At 46.4% G+C, this 21926-nt stretch overlaps 1 protein-coding gene across 3 annotated transcripts in view; it reads left to right on the top strand.

Moving 5' to 3' along the window:
* RBM5 (RNA binding motif protein 5) overlaps window positions 1-18101 on the top strand; it is a 30429-nt gene extending 12328 nt beyond the window's left edge. For 2 of the 3 annotated variants that reach the window (XM_024245382.3, XM_054550723.2), the window contains 19 exons: window positions 1906-1989; window positions 3070-3130; window positions 3900-3965; window positions 4368-4528; window positions 5600-5697; window positions 6315-6402; window positions 6885-6962; window positions 7047-7119; window positions 8417-8502; window positions 9485-9569; window positions 9785-9876; window positions 12502-12663; window positions 13075-13224; window positions 13305-13376; window positions 14561-14740; window positions 15041-15115; window positions 16206-16303; window positions 16382-16511; window positions 17461-18101. In XM_024245382.3, coding sequence (XP_024101150.1) covers window positions 1906-1989; window positions 3070-3130; window positions 3900-3965; window positions 4368-4528; window positions 5600-5697; window positions 6315-6402; window positions 6885-6962; window positions 7047-7119; window positions 8417-8502; window positions 9485-9569; window positions 9785-9876; window positions 12502-12663; window positions 13075-13224; window positions 13305-13376; window positions 14561-14740; window positions 15041-15115; window positions 16206-16303; window positions 16382-16511; window positions 17461-17586 — 1965 coding nt within the window. In that variant the 3' untranslated portion in view covers window positions 17587-18101. The remainder of the gene's footprint in view (window positions 1-1905; window positions 1990-3069; window positions 3131-3899; window positions 3966-4367; window positions 4529-5599; window positions 5698-6314; window positions 6403-6884; window positions 6963-7046; window positions 7120-8416; window positions 8503-9484; window positions 9570-9784; window positions 9877-12501; window positions 12664-13074; window positions 13225-13304; window positions 13377-14560; window positions 14741-15040; window positions 15116-16205; window positions 16304-16381; window positions 16512-17460) is intronic. The other variant, XM_054550722.2, reaches the window with a different exon arrangement.
* The last annotated feature ends 3825 nt before the right edge of the window (window positions 18102-21926 follow it).

Raw genomic sequence — 21926 nt, 5'->3', positions numbered from 1 at the left:
CTAATCTCCCTGAGAATGCCTTTTATAGTCTGTTCAAAGCAAGTCATTGATGGTTCTTCGAGGTAGTGTTAACTGAAGTGTTCTTCAGTTTGTCAAGATAATGTTCAGTGCTTGGCACTTAAATAACATTTTTTGCAAGAACTCCAAGGCACATTATTGAATGCCTTTAACCAAGTGCATTCTGGGAAGTTTGCTTGACTCATTATCTTGCTTTTCTGCAGCATTCTGTGATTTGAGTCATCCATGAATCCATAAATAAAAGTTACATTCTTTGATTGGTAATATTGCCATTTATAACAAGACTCACTAATGAGGCTATCACTTTGACTGACTGATTTGTTAAAGTTTTTAAGCCTCTCATTTTCCTAACCCAGAAATCACAGCCTGATTTTATTAAAAGTAGAGCTTCATTCATTTCATACCATAGATACCATCCTAGTAAATCCAGAACATATACAAGGTTCATGTGAGTCTGCTTTCTTGACATGATAGCATTGTGGACATGTCAGAATGACTAACCTAGGAGTTTAAAACTCCTAAGAAACTAAAACCTGTAAGACATTTAAAAGTCTCCACAATTTTAATGTATACAAAGCTATGTTACTGTGTAACACATTACAGTTCAAATTCACTCCAGAAATAAAAGGCCAGTAGGATTAGGGACTCACTGGTAGTTTGGAGTCTCCCAGCACACATCCCTGCTAGTGGGATGATCTATTGACATATCTCCCAGCTTTTTTATTTTTGCTTCTATATATCACAGTGAGTGGATGACCCTTCAGCTTTTTCTCTCCTGGCCAGACATGCAGTCTTGCCTTTAGATATCGCAGAGACAAAATTCACAGCATGTCTTAAATCTTCCAGGATTTGCAAGAACCAAATTGCTCAACAGTATGTATGTTTAGAGGGGTTAGACTCCTTTTTAAAATCTGGATATCTAACCACCTACTTAAATCTGTTCTGATAGTGTCAAACCACCCCCACCCTCAATCCCCCCACCCCCAAGAAAAAGAAAAGATGCTCCTGTTAAATGAAGGCTCTTTAGGGGTAGGTGCTAGGTATACTCTTGGCTAGATTGATTCAGCTCAGAATTTTGACTTCTTAAAGTTAAGTCCTTGTAGTCACATGGTTGACTTGAAGGATGAGGTGGTGTGTGCATTTATGAGCTTTTCCTACCCCCCTGAAGAAACTTCATTGGCCTCCTGGTTACTCACCTTGAAGAGAGTACCATCCATTTTAGTGAAAAACACATCTGTCACCTAGGACATGACGTGGTCGCAGTTGACAGGAAAAAAAAAAATCTCATTTAGTTGTTTTAGAGTTGGTGGCATTCAGAATAGTCCCTCCTGAGAAAGAATTGTAACCAGATTCCCTTTAAAAATGAGTTCCCCTCCCTTTCCCCCCAAAGGACACATCCTGAAGCAGAAGGTGGGGGGGGAAGGAGAAATGTAAAGGCTTTTACTTTGCATAAGGATGGGGGACTGGGGAAAAAGGTGAAGCGAAGCCCAAGGACACCATGCTAAGGGCAAAAGTAGGAGACAATCTCAGAACTGAGAGAATTGTGTCTTCTGCTTTTTGAAGTAGACTGTCACACTCAGGCAGCCTGTCAATGCTGAATGTTAGGACTTCTGTCTCCACTGGAGACACGGCCTGGTGCAAGTCAGCGTTTAGTGTTTGACAGCTTTCTCAGCACTCCCTGACTCCGTTTACCTTTACTCCGCATCCCATTCTCTTACTGCCTATCTGAAGGATTGGATGGGCAGAGTATAGGTGGCGGTGGTTGGTCCTCCCCGTATGTTGTCCATTTAATTCCAGAGCACTGATTTTTCCGAAGTGTGCTCTGCCCTGGGAAAATGGACACATGTTCCTCACAATGGGAATAACTAATTACTTCTTTTCTTACAGAAAAAGTTGGTGATTCAAGGAAAGCACATTGCAATGCATTATAGCAATCCCAGACCTAAGTTTGAAGATTGGCTTTGTAACAAGGTAAGCATATGTTCTTCCCAAATAGACAAAACTCCTTTAGGATATTGCTGTTTTTTCTGTTTGTTTATTTGACTGTCCAAACAAGGAAATTATTACTCAATCACCAGTAATATTGATGGTTTGTAACTTTCCTTGGGTCCTCCTACACTGGTATTAGATGATAGAACTAGAGGTTTCATTTATTAAGATGCACGTTCTGCTGGGCATGATGGCTCACGCCTGTAATTCCAGCACTTTGGGAGGCCAAGGCGGGTGGATAGCTTGAGGCCAGGAGTTAGAGACCAGCCTGGCCAACATGGCGAAACCCCGTCTCTACTAAAAATACAAAAATTAGCCGGGCATCATGGTGCGCGCCTGTAATCCCAGCTACTCGGAGGTTGAGGCAGGAGAATCTCTTGAACACAGGAGGCAGAGGTTGCAATGAGCCAAGATCGTGCCACTGCACTCTAGCCTGGGTGACAGAGTGAGACTCTGTCTCAAAAAACAAAAAAGGACAACAAAAAAGATGCAGGTTCTAAGCCCAGTGATTAAGATTTTAGGTGTGTTTCACGTTACTGTTTATTGAATTCTAGAGCTCTCAGTTTTTGGCGTAGTCTCTTAACTGTATTAACCAAAATAGTTGAGAACCCTGCTAAAGTTATATAAGGTTTACCATTTTGAACTTGAATGTTGACATTGATATTTTGAGAGTGCTCAAACTCTGTCCCCTGTCCAGTAGGGGACTAGACAGTGGTTAGTTTACCTTGTGTTTGTGTATGTAGGATGGGATGTATAGTGCTCTGTTGATACAAGGAAGAACTTCACCAGTGGCTTGCTGTAGAGTTTTCAAATTAACTGAACCCTTTCCTCGGCTTGATAATAATGGGATTCTTCTTCAACATACAACAAACTTTGTTTTTCTTGGGAGATTTTAACAGTGTTACATTCTGAATTTTTTAGGTTATATCCCCATGTCTCAGCTACACGAGACTTTCTGCTTTTCTGTTAGTTACTGGGACCTACCCGTGGCCCCACTGTTATTGTTACTAGAAAGCCTGGCCTAATGTGAGAAATAATTACAGATAAAACTTTTTTTTTCAGTGCTGCCTTAACAATTTCAGGAAAAGACTAAAATGCTTCCGATGTGGAGCAGACAAGTTTGGTAAGACTGGATTCAGCTGTTTGCAATATGCATTAAAACCTACTAAGTGGGGCAGGGAGCGGTGGCTCACTGTAATCCCACCACTTTGCAAGGCCAAGGTGGGAAGATCACTTGAGGACAGGAGTTCAATACCAGCCTGGCAAGAGATAGCAAGACCCTGCCTCTACAAAAAAAGAAATTTTAAATTATCTGGGTGTGGTGGCACACACCTGTAGTCCTAGCTACTCAGAAGATTTAGGTGAGAGGATTGCTTGAGTCCAGGAGTTGAAGGCTGCAGTTAGCTATGGTCATACCACTGCACTCCAGCCTGGGCAACAAACAAGACCCCGCCTCTCAAAAAAAACAAAACAAAAATCTGACAAATAGGGTTGTTAACTGTGAGCCTGAGGAAAAGTATAGATTTTAGTGTACTTAAACAACTTGTCTGTTTTCTTTAAATCTTTTCCCTTAGGTTAGATAATGCTGCTCATGATTGTGAGAGCACAGAGAGTTCTTTTGTTTTCTAGAATTAAGTGTGCTCACCTGGTTTGCATTCTGCATCTGCCTTTCTTTAGTGCAGGGTAGTGTCAGTCCCACTGTGGCCCAAAGTTTGCATTCTGTGTTAACCATGTCACAATTAATGAGGTTTTACTATAGGCACAAATGCTTAAAAAAGAAAAAAAACGATTGTTTTGTGTGGTTAAAATAAAAACTTGTGGGGATTTTAATGTATTTCTTTGGTGAAAATACATTAGTTGTTTGTCTCTAATTGGATCACTTTACCTTCTAGACTCTGAACAGGAAGTGCCTCCTGGAACCACAGAGTCGGTTCAGTCTGTGGATTACTACTGTGATAGTAAGTTCATACTTGATCTTTTGGTCTTCATGTTAAAAATTGACCTCAGTTGTCAGGAGATGGAGACCATCCTGGCTAACACGGTGAAACCCTGTCTCTACTAAAAATACAAAAAATTAGCCGAGTGTGGTGGCACGCACCTGTAATCCCAGCTACTCCGTCTCAAAAAAAAAAATTGACCTCATTTGGAAATTTCTGTTCTCCTACCCTTTTTTAAGGAGCAGCAGCAGCTTTGGGTTGTCCCTTAAAAGACTGGATATTTAGAATCTTCTCCATGTCAGGGTAGAAAATATATTAGGAATGTCCCAGATGGATTTGTTTGTACTTGACCCTGTCTTGGAAAACATTGGTACATTGGTGGTGGGAATGCAGGTGTATGTCATTTGTCTCATTTACCCCTAGCGATCATTCTTCGGAACATAGCTCCGCACACTGTGGTGGATTCCATCATGACAGCACTGTCTCCTTACGCGTCTTTAGCAGTCAATAACATCCGCCTCATAAAAGACAAACAGACCCAGCAGAACAGAGGCTTCGCATTTGTGCAGCTGTCTTCTGCAATGGTGAGGTTCTCATTGATTCTTTCCTTTTTAAAAGAAACAGCTTTAAGAGGCAAATGTGGTTCATCCAGTTTTGAAACTGTCTGAGGCTCCTGAAGCCCAAGATGCAAGGCTCCCTAATGACAGTTTTTGCACTGCTAAATTACAGGACTGATGACTTCAGTAAGTAGTAAAAATAATGTGTATACCTATAGGCAACGGGCAGAATTTTTTGAGCCACAGTTTAGTCCTTTGTACTTTGTTTTTTGTTGTTGTTGTTCTTTTTTGGGATGGAGTCTCACTGTTGCCCAGGCTGGAGTGCAGTGGCACCATCTCGGATCACAGCAACCTCTGCCTCCGGGGTTCAAGTGATTATCCTGCCTCAGCCTCCTGAGTAGCTGGGATTACAGGTGCCCGCCACCACGCCCAGCTTTTTTTTTTTTTTTTTTCTTTTTTTCTGGAGAGGGAGTCTCGCTCTGTCGCCCAGGCTGGATGGAGTGCAGTGATGTGATCTCTGCTCACTGCAAGCTCCACCTCCCCAGGGTTCACGCCATTCTCCTGCCTCAGCCTCCTGAGTATCTGGGATTACAGGCGCTCGCCACCACGCCCGGCTAATTTTTTGTATTTTTAGTAGAGACGGGGTTTCACCGTGTTAGCCAGGATGATCTCGATCTCGTGACCTCGTGATCCACCCACTTCGGCCTCCCAAAGTGCTGGGATTACAGGGGTGAGCCACCGCACCTGGCCACGTGCAGCTAATTTTTGTATTTTTAGTAGAGACGGGTTTTTGCCATGTTGGCCAGGCTGGTCTCGAACTCCTGACTTCAAGTTATCCGCTCACCTCAGCCTCCCAAGTGCTAGATGTACTTTGTTTCAGATTGGTTTAGCATTTGCTCTTTTGGTAATACCGGAAACCTTCACATCTTAGAGGAAAGAGAGGTATTCCTTTCTTGAGGTTTCATATCTGCAAACACAATAAGGAATTAATTGCCCCCCCTTTTTTTTTTTTTTTTTTAATAGAAAACTACTTTGAATGGGGTGGATGGTAGGGAGAGATTTTTAATTACACATTTTTTTCTTCACATTCTCCTTCAGGATGCTTCTCAGCTGCTTCAGATATTACAGAGTCTCCATCCTCCTTTGAAAATTGATGGCAAAACTATTGGGGTTGATTTTGCCAAAAGTGCCAGAAAGTGAGTGGCTTCATTGTCCTTATTTCAAACTACTGCATCTGCACATTTGTACAGTGTGCTAACTGAACACCAAGCCTGTGCCCCAAGTATGTTGAGACACTGTGATCCTCCCTGATTGCCAAGGCCAGGAGGGACACGTTTGTCTTCTTTTAGTGATTATTCCCTACTGTCCTGTATAACCAGTTGATGAAGTTGCCTGAAATGGTTTCAGATCAGGAGAAAGGCAAGTATGGCAGATGGGTTGAGAACACATGCTTTGCAAACTGCGGCAGTATAGTGCTAACCCATCCAGAAATAACCCATTCCTTCCAGAACAGCATGCTAATAATTTCATGTATATAGTGCTTAACTCTAACATGGTAAATTTCCCTTTTTTTAGTATCATTGCACATCCAAAAAACTCTTTATTAGATGGCAGGTTACAAGGTAGAACAATGATACTACAGGGCCACTTGCTTACTGAGGAATTTCCCCATGAAGAGCCCTCCCCCTATGAAATGTGGCCTTGCTGGCATCTGAGAACTGACGAAGGGTGGAGTGAATCAGTTGGTGGTATAGGGGCACTAATTTTGGGAATACTGAGATAGAATCACATGATTGGATCTTTGTGGTTTCAGAGACTTGGTCCTCTCGGATGGTAACCGCGTCAGCGCCTTCTCTGTAGCTAGTACAGCTATTGCTGCTGCTCAGTGGTCATCCACCCAGGTAAGATCGAGGATCTTTTTGCTCAAGGTAGTGTGGTGGTGGTGCCCAGATTCACGGACATGACCTCTCCTGTGGTACTCGCAATACGAGCTCTTTTTTTTTTTTTTCTTTTTTGAGACAGAGTGTCACTCTCGTCACCCGGGCTGGAGTGCAATGGTGCGATCTTGGCTCACCGCAAGCTCCACCTTCCAGGTTCAAGCGATTCTTCTGTCTCAGCCTCTTGAGTAGCTGGGATTACAGGCACCTGCCACCACACCCGGCTAATTTTTGTATTTTAGTAGAGATGGGATTTCACCACGTTGGCCAGGCTGGTCCTGACAACTCCTGACCTCAGGTGACCCACCCACCTCAGCCTCCCAAAGTGCTGGGATTACAGCTGTGAGCCACAGCACCCAGCATCACGAGCTCATTTTTAGGGACTTCTGAATTTTTTTCCTTAATGCCTACTAAGTTTGTCTTTGTCTCATTTTGATGTTTTGTAGTCTCAAAGTGGTGAAGGAGGCAGTGTTGACTACAGTTATCTGCAGCCGGGTCAAGATGGCTATGCCCAATATGCTCAGGTAGGTAGATTTTAGCAGCATCCACCTTATAGTCTTTCAGAGTGTGTCTGAGAATAGCAGCTTTAATGGTGGACTTTTCTTCAGTATTCACAGGATTATCAGCAGTTTTATCAACAACAAGCTGGAGGATTGGAATCTGATGCATCATCTGCATCAGGTAGTAAACTTCATCTCCTTTTTACCTTTTGTTTAAGCACTTACAGTTGAAGAAATATGATTAGATGTCCTAACTGTAGAGCTACAAGTCCATTTCTCTGTAAGATTGTAGGGGGCATGGCAGGGCACGGTGGCTTATGCCTGTAATCCCAGCACTTTGGGAGGCCAAGGCAGGTGGATCACGAGGTCAGGAGTTCAAGACCAGCCTGGCCAACATGGTGAAACCCCATCTTAGCTAAAACTACAGAAATTAGCCAGGTGCGGTGGCAGGCGCCTGTAATCCCAGCTACTCAGGAGGCTGAGGCAGGAGAATTGCTTGAACCTGAGCGGCAGAGATTGCAGTGAGCTGAGATTACGCCACTGCACTCCAGCCTGGGCGACAGAGTGAGATTCTGTCTCAGAAAGAAAAAAAAAAAGAATGTAGGGGTCATATTCAGGGCTGTCATCATGTACCCAAGGTTCTGGGGAAGAATATGGTTATTTGTGTACACCAGGAGTTAATACAAGGTCTTAGAGACCATGTTGTGATGAGTTTAATTCTTGGAATTCAACTCTGTATTTCCCCTCTCTGTGTTAGGAGTCATGGGTGCCCACATAAGTTCAGGTGAGCAGAGAGGATGTGGCCCTGGAGACTGGTGCTCAGACATCAATCAGAAGAGCTACTCTAAGAAGCCTTGGCTTTAATTTTTGTTTCAGGCTTTAAAAAGCCTTGTGAGTTAAATCTTTCTCAACCCCAGAGCAAATATAGATCCTTTCTTCTCTTTCTTTTCTCTTTTTTTTTTTTTTTGAGACGGAGTCTCGCTCTGTCGCCCAGGCTGGAGTGCAGTGGCGTGATCTTGGTTCACTGCAAGCTCTGCCTCCCAGGTTCACGCCATTCTCCTGCCTTAGCCTCACAAGTAGCTGGGACTACAGGTGCCCGCCACCACTCCCGGCTAATTTTTTGTATTTTTAGTAGAGACGGGGTTTCACCGTGTTAGCCAGGATGGTCTCAATCTCCTGACCTCGTGATCGGCTCGCCTCTTCCTTCCAAAGTGCTGGGATTACAGGCCTGAGCCACTGCACCCGGCCTCTTCTCTTTTTCTTAGCCATGATACAGAATCCTTAACTTTGTATATCACATCTAGTAGAATTATAAGAAAATGAAAATGTCACAGATTCCAGGGTACTTAGTGGGAATCAGCTTATGAAGAACTGACATATACAATGACAGAAGAAGGCTAGATTGGGCATTACAAATAAAGATGTTTGGGTTGGCATTCAGTGCCTTGACTTTCCCTAACACTTGTGTTTATCATCAGGCACAGCAGTGACCACCACCTCAGCGGCTGTGGTGTCCCAGAGTCCTCAGCTGTATAATCAAACCTCCAATCCACCTGGCTCTCCGGTAATCCTGTTGTCCTATATACAGAACTCGTGGCTGATGGGGAAATTTTGTTTTGCTATACAAGTATTACCCTTTCCTGTTATATGAGCCAGGATTGAGTAATACACACTTCAACCTTATTTCTTTCTGTTGTCTTAAAATATTAATTTTATGATATATATGTGCATGTATATTTTAAATATAAAATTTCAACTGTGTATTTATACTTTATGCGTGCTTGACCTTTAGAAAGTTGTCGCCGGGGCCAGGCGTGGTGGCTCGCGCCTGTAATCCCAGCACTTTGGGAGGCCAAGGCGGGTGGTTAGGAGATCAAGACCATCCTGGCTAACACGGTGAAACCCGTCTCTACTAAAAATACAAAAAAATTAGCCGGGCGTGGTGGCGGGCGCCTGTATTCCCAGCTACTTGGGAGGCTGAGGCAGGAGAATGGCGTGAACCTGGGAAGCGGAGCTTGCAGTGAGCCAAGATGGTGCCACTGCACTCCAGCCTGGGCGACAGAGCGAGACTCCGTCTCAAAAAAAAAAAGTAAGTTGTCGCCGGGCGCAGTGGCTCACGCCTGTAATCCCAGCACTTTGGGAGGCCAAGGCGGGCGGATCACAGGGTCAGGGGTTCAAGACCAGCCTGGCCAACATGGTGAAACCCCGTCTCTACTAAAAATACAAAAATTAGCCGGGCGTGGTGGCACACGCCTGTAATCCCAGCTACTCGGGAGGCTGAGGCAGGAGAATTGCTTGAACCCCGGAGACGGAGGTTGCAGTGAGCCAAAATTGCGCCACTGCAGTCCAGTTTGGGCAACAGAGCAAGACTCCTCTTGAAAAAGAAAGCAAGAAAGTTGTCAACATGTGTTTTGCTGAGGGATTGCCTTAGATTATTGCTACAGTGTGTCTGTCAGGGGAGCCCTTCCTCCTGGATGATTGCAGTGATTTAGCTCTCTTAAAAGGCTTTACAGTTGAAATTATATTGAAGCTGCTGTTCTTTCCAGACTGAGGAAGCACAGCCTAGCACTAGCACAAGTACACAGGCCCCAGCCGCTTCCCCTACTGGTGTAGTTCCTGGTACCAAATATGGTAAGCCAAACCTCATGGGGCTGTTGACAGTTGGAAGGTCGTAGTTGTTGTCTTTGTTTAATGAGAGTTCTTCTCCCTTTGCGGGTGTCAGAGGGACACTTGGGGATGTGAGACAGAGAAGAAACGTTAGGCGTGCTGCATCTCACTGGCTTAGAATTTGAAATAAAGCTAATTTCTTACCTGGAATGACTGTATGCTGGATTTTGTTTTTGCAGCAGTACCTGACACGTCCACTTACCAGTATGATGAATCTTCAGGATATTACTATGATCCGACGACAGGGCTCTATTATGACCCCAACTCGCAAGTAAATGTGCTGCTTTCCTCCTCAATTTCACTAGAAGTAGTTTCGCTTAGTGCATTTATGAGGCATAAAATGAAACATTTCCTGCAAAAGAATATATGACTCAGATTAGTTTTAACTTCTTCAAAGCCACCAAAATGTAATTTTTATTTGGAGATTGTAAGTTTTAATTTTAGGGTTAAAAAATGTTTTGAGGTATAATATACACACAGAAAAATACACAAAACAGAAATGTGCAATTCTTTGAATGTTTACATGTCTATACATTTGTATATTACGTGTGTATATATACCACCACTTATTCCCAGCCCACCTAATCCTCATGCCCATTGCTGGTCAGTAACCTATGTCTTCATTAACCACTATTTTGATTTCTGTTGCCATAGATTATTCTGTCAAGTTACAATTTATGGAAAGACCTAGCTAGAAATTTTAAATTATACTTTTCTCCCTATTGTTTAACCTTTTAGAGTGTACAAATCAGTGGCTTTTAGTATATTCACAGTGTTGTGTAACTGTTACCACTAATCTCAGAACATTTTCATCACTCCAAGAAGAAACCCTGTACCTGTTAAACAGTCACTCCCCATTCTGTACTCTCCTCCAGTAACTACTAATCTACTCTCTGTCTCTATGGATTTGCTTTTTTTTTTTTTTTTTTTTTTTTTTGTGGCACGATCTTGGCTCACTGCAGCCTCCACCTCCTGGGTTCAAGCGATGCTCCTGCCTCAGCCTCCTGAGGTAGCTGGTAGCTGGGATTACAGGCGCTCACCACACCCAGCTAATTTTTGTAGTTGAGACAGGGTTTCACCTTGTTTGCCAGGCTGGTCTCGAACTCCTGACCTTAAGTGATCCACCCGCCTCAGCCTCCAAAGTGCCAGGATTACAGGCATGAGCCACCGTGCCCAGCCCTCTGTTCTTGACATTTCATGTAAGTGGAGTCAGACAATAGATGACCTTTTGTGTCCAGCATCCTTTACTTTGCGTCCCTGTGTATTCTTGAGGGTAGAATTTAGCAGATGTATGGAGTGATATTTTATTTTTGGTGGCATATATAACTTTTAAAAGGGAAAAACAACTTTAACACCCCATAAATAACTCTATTTATGACCGCGAGCTGTATATATAGAACAGTAAAATAAGTATTTTTAACAGGAACTTGGCATTGATGGGTTGTGGTTTCTAAGAGATTGAAGTGTGAAACTGTGTGCGACGTGCCTAAGCAGGCCAAGCCTCTGCATGCCTCTTCCACTTCTCCCTCTCATTTGTGAAGCCTGGCCATTTATTTCCCTCTCAGTTCTTTTTTTTTTTTTTTTTTTTTTTCCCTGTCAGCTCTCTTTGGTGGCCTTAGAAGTTGTGTCTGTAGGCTGGGCGTGGTGGCTCACGCCTGTAATCCCAGCACTTTGGGAGGCCAAGACGGGAGGATCACTAGGTCAGGAGATTGAGACCATCCTGGCTAACACAGTGAAACCCCGTCTCTACTAAAAAAAAAAAAAAAAAATACGAAAAAATTAGCCGGGCGTGGTGGCAAACGCCTGTAGTCCCAGCTACTCAGGAGGCTGAGGCAGGAGAATGGCGTGAACCCGGGAGGTGGAGCTTGCAGTAAGCCAAGATCGCGCCACTGCACTCCAGCCTGGGTGACGGAGCGAGACTCCATTTTAAAAAAAAAAAAAAAAAGAAGAAGTTGTGTCTGTTAGCCACGCCACCTTACCCAGAAGAGACAGACACTGTCTCCTGGGTTCCTGTTGAGCAGATAGAGTGAGCGACTGGAAAATAGAGGAGAGGATATGTGACACCTCTCCTCTGTTGCAATTCCTGCTGAGCTTGGGTCCCTTCACCAACACCTCCTTCCAGCTCTGAGCTAGTGTTTATTGGTTGTGTGGTTGCCTGGTATCCACAGGATTCTATGTGGATGGGCCCAATGATGAGCTGTTGTCATGGCAGATGTCTGAATTCCATGACACGCCCACCTTTTCTGGCTGCCTGGTTTATGTAAATAGTCTGTGGAACAGAGTGAGACAAATTGCTCTTTGGGTGCCCTCTAGGTAGGCCCAGGGATTAAATTAATGGGAACTAGACTTTTAAAATTTTTATTATCATTTTTTTTGAGACGGAGTCTTACTCTGTTGCCCAGACTGGAGTGCAGTGGCGCAATCTTGGCTCACTGCCATCTCCTCCATCTCCCAGGTTGTTCAAGCAGTTCTCTTGCCTCAGCCTCCTGAGTAGCTGGGATTACAGGTGTGCTATCATGCCCAGCTAATTTTTGTATTTTTAGTGGAGATGAGTTATCACCATGTTGGCCAGGCTGGTCTTGAATGCCTGACCTTGGGTGATCTGCCCACCACCACCTCCCAAAGTGCTAGGATTACAGGCATGAGCCACTGCTCCCGGCTGAGAACTAAACTTTTTAAAGAAATCATATTCTATTTTTACTCTAGCAGCGTCACACCTCTTTGCTAGGTGGTTCATCATCTTTACTTAAACCAAGGTGTGCCAAGGGTCTTTTCTGGGCAGGAAATATCACTAGTCCACAACATATTTTATCTTTTTTTTTTTTTTGACAAAATATGTAATCGACTGGCATAGCAGAAAGTCTGCATTAATTGTTTTTTGTTTGTTGTTTTCTAGTACTACTATAATTCCTTAACCCAGCAGTACCTTTACTGGGATGGGGAAAAAGAGACCTACGTGCCAGCTGCAGAGTCTAGCTCCCACCAGCAGACGGGCCTGCCTCCTGTAAAAGAGGGGAAAGAGAAGAAGGAGAAACCCAAGAGCAAAACAGCCCAGCAGGTTAGAACATGACCCATATTTCTCTCATTGAGGTATTGGGCTGAACTCTTGGTTTTGGGGTTGTAGCATTTATGTCAGTATTATTTGGATTCTTAAAAATTGGGCTCCACGTTTTATTCATACTAAGTTCTTAGAGCATTTTGCAATTTGTTATTGTTACCGTATCTTGACTGTCAGTTAGCCTGTGTACTTAGGAAAAAAAAAGTCCTGGAAATCTCAAAGCTTTTCAAGCAGTATTTATGAATGACTTTGGTTATATGTGATAACATCTAATGGAAATATTTGTAGGTGGAAGTAAGAGTAAAAGGGGTTTGTTACAGGGCATATAGTTGAGATAAGATCCTTAATGGCTCATTCTCATGGCACAGGGGACTAAATATTTTTTTGTTGGTGTTTGTTGTTTGACATTAGATCGCCAAAGACATGGAACGCTGGGCTAAAAGTTTGAATAAGCAGAAAGAAAACTTTAAAAATAGCTTTCAGCCTGTCAATTCCTTGAGGGAAGAAGAAAGGAGAGAATCTGCTGCAGCAGACGCTGGCTTTGCTCTCTTTGAGAAGAAGGTAATAGCAGGAATGGCCAGTACGTCATGATGGGAACTTACCTAAAACTTGAGTCTCATGGCTTGTCCTCTGTTTCCCAGGGAGCCTTAGCTGAAAGGCAGCAGCTCATCCCAGAATTGGTGCGAAATGGAGATGAGGAGAATCCCCTCAAAGTAAGGAGTACCACCAGTGTTGTAAAGACCCTATCTGTGGTTTGTGTCTCACTTTAAGGCTCAGCTGCATCTTGGCTAATGTGATTCCTACTTAAAACTGAATGTGATTGCTGTTGATGGGTATTGGAGCAGTTTCTGCACATAGATTCCATGTTTGGGGCTTTGTTTTCTGTGAGAGCAGATGAGATGGAGTGATGAAAGAAGCTTCAATTCCTAAGCTCAGTTAATTAAGTTTCATTGCATCTGTGAGTAGAGAGTTTTAATGGTCTGGAAAGAGAAAATTAAGACAAGAAAAAGCTTGTTTTACTAGATAGTTACTGGTCTGGGTGGGCCATTATTCTGATATGTTGTATTTGGGATTTTTATGTGTGGTCAGTGGTTTGAAAATAGTCACTCAGTCTAGGCAACATTGCAAGACTTCGTCTCTACTAAAAATCAGAAACAAATTAGTTGGGTGTGGTGGCTTGCATCTGTACTCCTAGCTACTTGGGATGCTGAGGTAAGAGAATTGCTTGAGCCCAGGAGATCAAGGCTGCAGTGAGCCACTGCACTTTTTGGGGATCATACCATTGCACTCCAGCCTGGGCAGTGAGCAAGACCCTGTCTCATTTAAAAAAAAAAAAAAAAAAAAAAAAGAGTCGTGGCATGGTGGCTCACACCTGTAATCCCAGCACTTTGGGAGGCCAAGGCCAAGGCAGGTGGATCATTTGAGGTCAGGAGTTCGAGATCAGCCTGACCAATGTGGTGAAACCCCATCTCTACTAAAAATGCAAAAGATTAGCCAGGGATGGTGGCAGGCGCCTGTAATCCCAGCTACTTGGGAGGCTGAGACACTTGAATCACTTGAACCTGGGAGGTGGAGGTTGCAGTGAGCTGAGGTTATGCCACTGCACTCCAGCCTGGGCAACAGAGTGAGACTCCTTCTCAAAAGAAATAGAAAAAGGTAATCACCCAGGAATCCATTTGTTAGGCTCCAAGAAGGTTGGTACCAGGAGGCTGTCAGGCCTAGCACTCAAGGACCTTACTGCTCCACGCAGTTGACAAAATGTGACTCACTACTAAAGTGACATACAGTAATGGGGATTTGTTAACATTTCTGATGAGGCATTACTTTATCCAGGTACATAGCCACCGCCATCTTCCTATTGTACATTTCCAGTGACCTGTCCTCTTTTTGTCCCCAGAGGGGTCTGGTTGCTGCTTACAGTGGTGACAGTGACAATGAGGAGGAGCTGGTGGAGAGACTTGAGAGTGAGGAAGAAAAGCTAGCTGACTGGAAGAAGATGGCCTGTCTGCTCTGCCGGCGTCAGTTCCCGAACAAAGATGCCCTAGTCAGGCACCAGCAACTCTCAGACCTTCACAAGGTGGCCATGCTTCTCTGAGCTGATCTGAGGGGGCAAGGGGAGGCAGTGAGACAATTTGAGTGCCCTAACAGTCCTGACGGTTCCAAAAATACCTGCCATCTAATGATGGCCTTACAGAAAGCTGTTCCCGATGACGGTGGAGGGAGTCTGGCAGCTCCACACACATCAAACTATAGTTTTTATGTGATTGTGTATTGTTTGGGCTTTGGCTCTTAAAGTACAGTAGATGTTACTAATGTTAGGACATTTCAAATTAAGATGGTCTGAGTCCTTACTGTGTCTTTCAAATCTTTTGTGTAGCAAAACATGGACATCTACCGACGATCCAGGCTGAGCGAGCAGGAGCTGGAAGCCTTGGAGCTAAGGGAGAGAGAGGTGAATGGGAAACTGTGCCACAAGGAAGAGGATATTGGGATAATCGCCTTTAGCTTTTATTTGTAGCATTTAGTTCCAGATCCCAGGGGCAGGGTAGAAGGATTTGTCATACCCTTGTCATCTGACCATTGTAGTTCATGTAGCCTAGACCCAGGCTCTGTGTGCCTCGTGAGCCTCACATTGTCCCTTCATCATAAGGGTGCACAAGGCAAAAGCACACTGCCGAGACTGCTCACAGGTCTTGAATGCCAGACCTTGCTGCTTAAATACACTGGATTTTGTTATGGAGAGAGTGGTCTAGTTTGGCCTGGCCAGGGAAGCCTTCATGGGCAAAGAAGGGGGCTTCAAATTAATCCCAAGGGACATGAGGTTATTGCAGGTGATATGAAAGGAAGGATGGGCAGGGCATGGCAAGCAGATCTGGGAACAAAGGCAAGAGAGAAGCCTGTGACACAATAATGGGCAAGCAGTTAGTGCTGGTGGTTAAGGCAGGTTGGCGGCCAGGTGGGCAGGGATTTAAATGCAAATAGAGGCCTGTGGTTTAGAAATGAGCAAGTGGGTTAGAAATCTCCCACCCGAGATAATTCTGAAGTGTTTGTAGTTAAGGCTTTTGCTTTTCTTCTCCCCACACCCTTCCTGCCCTACTATCTATGGTTCCACCTCCCCAGGGACTGCTGAACAGGTCTCTGGAAGCCTCCTTGATGTTGGAGGTATGCCTATCCAAATGTTGGAGGTATGCCTGTCCAAATGCTATGGAGAACGGGCAATTCTGCCTTCCTCTTCGCAAGCTGTACCCACTGCCCAGTGGGCTGGTTGAATAGCTTGACAGAGGGTGGCTAATTAAATAAAACTGCTTGTTGGAGACATAGTTCTGCCCCTGGTTCCACACAATTCATATCTACAAATTTAACATTTCAGATATGACTAGGTATGATGAGGGGAACAAGGGAATTTGGTATTTCAGAGCAGTCTAAAAAAAAAGCATTCTTCAGATTTAAAAATATTGAGGGGATAGTTTTGAATAGGTGCATTAGACGGTTACAGGTTGAAGTCTGTGAACATTTCCAGCAGTGTTTTTTCTCCCATGTAGATGAAATACCGAGACCGAGCTGCAGAAAGACGGGAGAAGTACGGCATTCCAGAACCTCCAGAGCCCAAGCGCAAGAAGCAGTTTGATGCCGGCACTGTGTATGTGATGCGCACATTTTCCAGTTCGTAAGCTGGGGCCCTGGCTGTTTTAAGTAACTGTGTGTTTGCCACTGGCAGGAATTACGAGCAACCCACCAAAGATGGCATTGACCACAGTAACATTGGCAACAAGATGCTGCAGGCCATGGGCTGGCGGGAAGGCTCTGGCTTGGGACGAAAGTGTCAAGGCATTACGGCTCCCATTGAGGTAAGCAGTAGGGTCAGGCCTTGATGTTTGCCAGCCTTATAGGCTGGCTCCAGAGATGAGATCAGAGCACGCATAGAGCCTGGGAGCCAGGAGCAGCTTTACCTTAGCATGAAGGGGCAGATTACAGGCATGAGCTCGCGCCTGTAATCCCAGCACTTTGGGAGGCTGAGGAGGGTGGATTCCTGAGCCCAGGAGTTTGAGACCAGCCTGGGCAACACGGTGAAACCCTGTCTCTACTAAAATACAAAATATTAACTGGGCATGGCAGCGTGTGCCTGTAATCCCAGCTACTCAGGAGGCTGAGGCAGGTGAATTGCTAGAACCTGGCAGGAGGAGGTTGCAGTGAGCCGAGATCACGCCACTGCACTCCAGCCTGGGCAACAGCGACTCTGTCTCAAAAAAAAAAAAAAAAAAAAAAAATTTAGTAGGGTTTTCACCCATGATAAGAAATCTTTAAATTGATCAGAGCCCACATTGAGGTATCATATCCCAGGATCAGAGGCCCCTACCCACTGGCCTTCTAGGCAGGAGCTCCACCTGTAATTGCCCCTGCTCTGTCCTGGGAGCACGACTTAGTTCAGACTCTTGTAGACCATGTTCATCCTGTTTATGTGAGTTCTGCTGACATCGAGCTGTCCTGTATAATCTGTGCCTGTAATTACCAGGCCTTTCCCACACTTCAGAGGAGTACTTTGGGGCCCTTTCCTAGGCATGGATGCTTGCTGAGCAGGCATTGAGGGGTGGGTGATTTGCTGTGTTCCATAGCCCATTTTATTCCTCCAGTCCTTACACTTGCTCCTGGTCTCTTCTGGAGAAATCCTTGTCTTCATGTACAGTTTTCTCTCTTCTGTCTCCTGGTGGGTGGTCCTGCTGGGTAAGGGGTGGACATGGTGAGAGGTGGAGCAGCCCATACCCTACCTCCCAGCTGACAGTCTCTGTGCTTTCCCAGGCTCAAGTTCGGCTAAAGGGAGCTGGCCTAGGAGCCAAAGGCAGCGCATATGGTTTGTCGGGCGCCGATTCCTACAAAGATGCTGTCCGGAAAGCCATGTTTGCCCGGTTCACTGAGATGGAGTGAGAGAGAGAGAGAGAGAGAGAGAGAGAGAGAGATGACAAGGAGCACAAGAAGTGGTCCATCTCCTGAATTCGCTCTTACCGCCTGTCTCTTTAAGGGCATGCCTTGTGCTGTTAATAGATCTTAGGGTGAACCACGTCATTCTACAGGGTTCTCCCTCCCACCTTAAAGAAGTTCCCCTTATGTGGGTTGTCTGGTGAATGGCCTTCCTTCCCGCCAGAGGGCTTGTGAACAGACCGGAGAGGACAGTGGGTTTTTTATACTCCAGTGTACATAGTGTAATGTAGCGTGTTTACATGTGTAGCCTATGCTGTGGTCCATCAGCCCCTCACATTCCTAGGGGTTTGAGATGCTGTAGGTGGTATGTGACACCAAAGCCACCTCTCATTTGTTGTGATGTCTTTTCTTGGCAAAAGCCTTGTGTATATTTGTATATTACACATTTGTACAGAATTTTGGAAGATTTTCAGTCTAGTTGCCAAATCTGGCTCCTTTACAAAAATACCTTGAGAAATGGGTGTCCTGTGTCTGTTTATTCTTGGGTGGGTAGGTGGGTTAAGCGTGTCTGAGCCAGTCAAGCCTTGTGATGAAATCAGTTTATTTCTTGCCGCCATCACCATGTTCTGATTGATTGATTGATTGATTTTAAGGCAGGGTTGGCCAGGCGTGATGGCTCACGCCTGTAATCCCAACACTTTGGGAGGCCGAGGCGGGTGGATTGCCTGAGGTCAGGAGTTTGAGACCAGTCTGGCCAACATGGTGAAACCCCATCTCTACCGAAAATACAAAAAAATTGCCCAGACGTGGTGGCGTGCACCTGTAATCCCAGCTACTCGGGAGGCTGAGGCAGGAGAATTGCTTGAACCCAGGAGGCAGAGGTTGTGGTGAGCCGGAGGTCACGCCATTGCACTCTAGCCTGGGCAACAAGAGCGAAACTCTGTTTCAAAAAAAAAAAAAAAAAAAAGAGTTTAACATGTTTTAAAACTCTTAATGGAAATCATGGTAACTTAGTAGCTTTTCTGCTAAGACCAAAGTGACCATGAGTGCTTGCGCCTCTCTAGTTTCCACAGACTTTATTCCACACGTGCCGGAATGTGGAGTTGTCACTGCTCTGCTCTGCAGGGCAGATCCTCCCTGCTTTTGGCCATGATACAGATGATACCTGGTCCACCCTCTGCTGCGATGGAGGAACTGAGGAGGTCATCTCCCCCTGGCAGCACTCCACTCACTCCGTCTTCTCAGCTGCTAAGGAGGTCCTGGGGGCATTGCAGAGTTTTCTGTTTTGAATGGGTATTTCGTCCTCAGCACTCTTCCACAGGGCAGAGAACATCATTTTGACCCAGAAGACCATGCCTGACCAGGTCAGGAAGTATGCCTGGATCTCAGGCTGTTCTTGGGACCAGATGATGTGATGGGGTGCTCACATTGCCAATCTGGCCAAACTGAGTGCTTGAGCTCCACAGATTGGGCATGCAGTTAAGGTGGCCTTTTCTCTGCAGTTTGCTTTTGAAGCTAGACTCGCTTTTGTGGGTGGTCACGTTTTCCTCTTTTCGGGCAGGGCCTTAAGGAATAGAAAATGCTCAGGAGGTCCTCACCCTGGCCTGTAGGGTAGTGCCTTGGAGAAGCTAAGCCTAATCACAGCTCTGGCTAGGGAGAGGTGGAGGCAAATGCAGAAGCCCCAAGCCTGGGTTTCTGCAGAGTAAGGCTTGGGAACTTCACAAATGAGGGCCCAAGCGCCCAGAGCTGGGGTGGAGAGTGTGTCACAGATCTGGTTTACAAAAGTTGGATAAGAAACTGGTCTCACCTCCAGAGCCCTCACAGCATCAGGGGAGATGCTGGTGTTCCTCGCACCTGAGCAGCAGTCCTGAGTACCCTAATTAGACCCTTTTGACATCTGGCCCGGAAAGCTCTTCCAGGTGAGCATACCCAGAATAGGATCTGGGAAGCTCTTAATTATATGCACCCAGCTCAGCAAAGGTTGGGTGGAAGCGTCTTCCCTAGGGGAGCCACGGCCAGGCATTAATAGGAGCCAGCCCTCTAGCAGCCTCAGATTGACTTCCCAGCACCCGGAAGGGCACCTGAACCTATCTCACACTGCTGGTGCTTAGGGTTACCTGTCAGAGCTACTCAAGGCTTTCCCATGTGTGCTGTGGACCACAGCATCTGTTGTCAACACCAGCGTGGCCTTTCCTATGAGCGTGAAGCTGAGGGTTCCTGTGAACGTGAGGGTCTGAGCCAGCTCCTCAGAGATGGGAGGCTCCCTCCTCTAGCCTCACCTGTTACCAGCATACCTAGCCAGGTGACTGCAGCCTTCACCCTGCATCTAAATTGATGGCCCCAGTCCTTGAGGTTTGACAGGCTGTTATCTTGGGCCCAGGTATCCTGCAAGACCATATTTGGGTGATCCTTCTGGTTTGGAAGCACTGGGACCCCAAGCATCCTCCTGACTGGCCCATCAGGGTTTACTCCAATCCCAAGCCCGGTTAAATGTGCTGCGTGCTGCCCATAGGGCCACCATTCCTCTTAGCCCTGTGTGATGTTGAGGTGCTGTGAGAGTAGTGCAGTCCTCTCAATCAGGGGAACCCAAATCTTGAATTTGAAAGGTGCTCTTACTAAACTAGAAGGAGCCTCCAAGGATTCCCAAGTCCAGACTGCTTTTGGCTGGGACAGCTGCTACAATGTGCAAGGCTTTGAGGGCCGTCCGGGAGCAGCTGTCATGGCTGTGCATCAAACAAGTTTCAAAGCCCAGATGAGCATCCCGGCCTGAGCTAAGCTCCCCAGGCATGCATAGTCTGGCTGGGGGTCTCAAGGGCACCCGGAGCCCAGCCACCCCGATTCCGGAGGAATGAATACCCTCGGGGACAGGTGGGGGTGTGGGGGAAGATTGCCCCCAGGGGACACTGGAGGCGGGTACTGTGCTGTTGGTGGCCACCAGGTGGCAGCACTCCATCATCTTTCCAGCCAGGCTGGTATAGGTGGTGGTAAGGAGAGGACTTCCCACCAAGTCCTGAGGTACTGGAGGTTCCCAGGGGCTCTCTCCACGTCTCTGGGACTCAAGGAGACCTGGCTAGAACTTCGGCCTTGAAACTTTCTGGAGTCAGGCAGGTGCCAAGTCTGCCTGCCTTGCAAGTTCCTGAGGGTCTCTGACCCCCAGGGACCCCCTCTGGCTGGATGGGGAATTCGTCCCCACAGCACCCAATGGGGCAAGAGCCAGGCTGACCCTGTGCACAGTAGGTACTTCCCTCTCAGCAATTCTTTCTGACCCAGGTAAATAATTTATGCGGTCGGTAAAGTGCATTTCTGCCTCTCATACTCCCTTTCCCTACCACGTGCTTATTGACTCACAGAAGTACTGTTACTAGAGCATCAGATTCTCAGCTTCTGTCCCTACAGCCCATGGGGTGTTGGAGCCCAGCTTGTCCAGGGCTCCCAGATGGAAGCAGGAGATGCCTGTAGTCCCTCACCCCAGTCTCCCAGAAGGTGGCAGGAGGGAGGTGGACTCATGGACTTGGGTTAAGGTCAGAACCCTATAGGGTGGGACACACCCAGCCAGAAAGAACTTTGCAGCAGAAGGCATGAGCCAGGGGCAGGGCCCTCCCATCCTGCTTAGTCCAAGCCACACTGCCATCCCATTTAAAGAGGAAACTGAGATTCAAAGCCGTTGCTGGACTGGGCTGCTGCTGGCAACTGCTGCCCCATCACCACTCCAGTGCAGTAGAATTGGGTCTCAGCTGCAGGTATAAGGTTGAGGTCCAGCCCTGGAGTGAGCTGGGCCTTGGGGTGCCTCCCAGTGCCCTGAGGAGAGAGGAGAAAGACAGAGAGAGGCAGGAGAAGATAACCAGAGGCAAAGTGAGGCCTAGAGGATGCTGGAAAGAGAAGCTGGAGGAGTCTGCAGCAGCCACAAGGGGACGGAGGAGGCTGAGGGGGCAAGATAACGTGGGATGGGGCTGCCAGGTCTAGAGGAGTTGGTTCTGCGCTACCCACGGGTGCTGAGATAGGCCTCTGATCTTGGGGTGAATTCTGCACACCAATGGGGGAGGCCGAGGCAGGTGGCCAAGAGAGGCTAGGGTGCCTGCTCGCGTCCTCTGCTGCTTTTATGTGCAACAGAGGTTCCAGGAGCCCCTGGCTCTCAGCTCTGGGCGGGCATCACCATCCTGAGTCTGGCTGGACAGGAGCTATTTGAGAATGATTCATGGATGTAATTAAGCCTCCCCCCACCATCCCCTAGCGTGGGCCTGGAACAGGGTCAGGTGCAGGTCTGGGAGCCCTGCCCAGCCTGTCCTGCAGGGTTGGGTTCAGCCTAGGGCCCCCTGGCCCAGCACAGCCCACCACCGCCTAAGGGC

The sequence above is a fragment of the Pongo abelii genome, chromosome 2, assembly GCF_028885655.2.
Source record: "Pongo abelii isolate AG06213 chromosome 2, NHGRI_mPonAbe1-v2.0_pri, whole genome shotgun sequence".
Classification (NCBI taxonomy): domain Eukaryota; kingdom Metazoa; phylum Chordata; class Mammalia; order Primates; family Hominidae; genus Pongo; species Pongo abelii.
This window is presented reverse-complemented; position numbering and strand designations above follow the sequence as displayed.